At 45.2% G+C, this 3,345-nt stretch overlaps 1 protein-coding gene across 1 annotated transcript; it reads left to right on the forward strand.

Moving 5' to 3' along the window:
* Positions 1 to 1,374: 1,374 nt before the first annotated feature.
* Positions 1,375 to 3,024, forward strand: LOC143037146 (uncharacterized). The gene is made up of 2 exons (XM_076205264.1): positions 1,375 to 1,680; positions 1,769 to 3,024. Exons 1-2 carry the CDS (start codon positions 1,375 to 1,377, stop codon positions 2,807 to 2,809), a joined length of 1,347 nt encoding a protein of 448 aa, XP_076061379.1. The 3' UTR covers positions 2,810 to 3,024.
* The last annotated feature ends 321 nt before the right edge of the window (positions 3,025 to 3,345 follow it).

A 3,345-nucleotide genomic window follows, 5' to 3' on the forward strand; every position in this document is an offset into this window, starting at 1 on the left:
GTAATCATTAAGAACGACCGCACGGAAAATTGAGCACGGCTGGGAGGGAAGGGGGACGACCCCCCAAAACGTCTTCGGTAAATGGAAGAAGACACCCTTGGAGTCTCGTACCATATCCACTCCTGCCGTTCCTGTTGGTTCCTTTCTCTTTCCAGTTTAGCTACGTCCAGAGATTTCATTCAGTTTTATGTGATCCCATCACTGTCTTAATTAGCCCTTTTCGTACTAATTAATTTTCTAGTCTTATTGGATGTTGTGAAGATTAGCGACCCTAGAGTAACCTTGTAGAGATAAGCTAACCCACATAAGCTTGTAGAGTAGCAACCCCAGAAATGAGCTTGTAAACAGAAATTGTCCCAATAGTAACAATCATAAACATAACCGAACTTAACCTAACCTAACCTAATTTAGCCTAACCTAACTTAACCTAACCTAACTTGACCTAACCTAACCTAACTTAACCTAACCTAACCTAACCTAACCTAACCTAACCTGACCTAACGTAACCTAATCTAACCAAAACTTAACCTAACCTAACTTAACCTAACATAATCTAACCTAGCCTAACCTAACCTAAACTAACCTAACCTAACCTAACCTCAGAATGGGCTTGTTAAGATCAGCCAAAACCCCATATATTAGCTTGTAAAGATAACCCTGAGGTACTCTGGAGGTGAGGGTCTTTACAGTGTACGTTTTATTCTGGCTGCCGCCGGAAGATTTTATTCCATTTCTTCACGTGGCCACCTCACTAACAACGAAATACTCGAGCAGTCAAAAATTCTTAGGGTCCTCAGGCGAACATTTTGGAGGTTAAGGTAACTAACGCTAGATGTAATCAAAGCAGTGGAAATATGCATGGTCAGGCATATAGTTATTGGGTCATAACACTTCTATTAAACACACATACCTCAACAAATAGGTGTTGGATGGGTCTGGGAGGGGGGCAGGATTGTAGGACAACTCGTCCACGGACATCTCGTCCATGGACAACTCGTCCACAAAACTGCAAAGTAGGACAACTTGTCCACAGACACCACCATGGGTGGTCAACTCGTCCACGGACAAGATTTAAAAAAACTTTTAGAAAATTATTTTATTACCTTTATTTAATGATATTTCATGTTATTTCATTAAAATTTGCTTTAGATGGTATATTTTGGTAAGTAATAGATGTGTTTATAAATGTTATGGACATGCTTATTTTAACACCCTAGAATAGCTCCAACTATGATCAAAAAGAAATAATCACAACTCTATCATATTTACACCTAATATTTACCCCAACTATGGCTCAGTCACACCTCAGTTCTGTATATAAAGCTAGCTTGTCATGTCATGTCATGTCAGTTTTACTCAAGTAGTTACTCAATCATGTCAGCTGAGCTTCAGGTTGTAACAACGCAGAGAGGTGCTCAAAAGATTCTTCTGGATGGATTCATGTACACTAAGAAACATGTTTCCAAGTCAGCTAATGAAGTTGTCTGGCGCTGTATCCAACGTGATGTCAAATGCAGTGCCCGCTTGAAGACCACCAAGAGCCTTAGTGACCATAGGCTTGTTGGTGAGCACAGCCACATTGCAGACCGTGTGAGATGTGATGTGGAGCAAGCTCGCCAATATATGAAGAGGAAGGCTGCTACCACCAACGACCGCCCCAACAACATCCTCAGCTTCACCGTTAGAGAGCTTGATGATCAGGTCAAGGCACGCATATCCAAGGCCGGACACCAGCAAGCGTGCTGCTCACCGTCCAAAGGATCCGCAGTCCCTTCAAAAGTTGGACATCACAGGCCCCTGGGCTTCCAACCTCCTCTACGACAACGGTCCTGCAGCTGATGAGCGCATCATCGTCTTCGCCTCCCCTGGTCATCTAGAGCAGCTCGCAGCCTGTGACGACTGGTGTATGGACGGCACGTTCTCAGTCGCTCCCAGACTGTTCACCCAACTGTACGTCGTCCAAGGTCGCATCGCTGAAGGCTACTTTCCTCTGGCCTTTGCCTTGCTCCAGCGCAAGACGCAGACCACCTATGAGGAGCTCTTCCGTGTTCTCGAACAGCATGGCTGCGACCCCAGCACCGTCATCGTGGACTTCGAGAGGCCAGTGGAGCTGGGCCTTCGTGCAGTGTTTGGAGAGGAGATCCAGTTCCGGTTCTGTTTCTACCACCTCAGCCAGTCTATTTGGAGGCAGATCCAGGGCCTGGGTCACAAGAACCTGTACGAGTCAGATGACGAGTTCCGGCTCTTCTGCGGCCAGCTGGATGCCCTGGCCTTTCTTCCTACTGAGGACGTCCATGAAGGCATGAAACATCTGCGGTCCACCATGCCCAACGAAGCAGCAGCCTTAGTGGAGTATTTCGACTCCACTTACGTCTCCGGCCAGCTCCACCACCAGCGCCGAGTCACCCCCACCCCAGGCAGAGTCATCCAACCAGTTCGGCTTCGGCGCACTCCACCGATGTTCCTACTTGAGCGGTGGAACCAACATCACGCCACCCTCAACAATGAGCCATGCACAAACAACATATGTAAGGGGTGGAACAATAAGTTCTCCAGTTTGGTGGGCCATTCCAACCCCACCATCTGGAAACTTATCGAGTGCCTTCAAGCAGAAGCATCCAACGTCGACTCGGTTCTCCTCCAGGATGAGCGTGGCAGCCGCCCTGTGAAGCGAAGGAAGAAGTGCTACGCTGAGCTGCAGACACGTCTGTGCAACTTGGTGGGCGACCTGAAGGCTGGCAAGAAAACACTTCCAGAGTTCCTGCGTGGTGTCAGCTACAACCTCCGTGGTGGCAAGCCCAACATCTAGACCTTACACTTGTATATTTATTCTGTATTACACACCTGTATTCTGTATATATAAATATGTAAATAAAGTTTTATTGTTCTGCAAATTATGTTTATTATTCTTAAAAAAAAAAGTCATTGGACGAGATGTCCATATTCCTGTGGACGAGTTGTCCTACTTTGCAGTTTTGTGGACGAGTTGTCCGTGGACGAGTTGTCCGAAGACGAGTTGTCCGTCTAGGGGGTGGGTGTATGCCTTATCTAGGCAGCCCCTCATATGAAGGGGAAAGTCTTGTGGTGCATGTATGTATGCATTTGTATGTATGTATGTATGTATGTATGTATGTATGTGTGTATATATGTATGTATGTATGTATGTATGTATGTATGTATGTGTGTATATATGTATGTACAGTATTTATGGAGGTATTATATATATGTATATATATGTATATATATGTATATATATATATATATATATAATACATATGTATATATACGTGTGTGTGTGTGTGTGTGTGTGTGTGTGTGTGTGTGTGTGTGTGTGTGTGTGTGTGT

Source organism: Oratosquilla oratoria, chromosome 21 (genome assembly GCF_046742065.1).
Source record: "Oratosquilla oratoria isolate Oo_2021 chromosome 21, ASM4674206v1, whole genome shotgun sequence".
NCBI lineage: Eukaryota > Metazoa > Arthropoda > Malacostraca > Stomatopoda > Squillidae > Oratosquilla > Oratosquilla oratoria.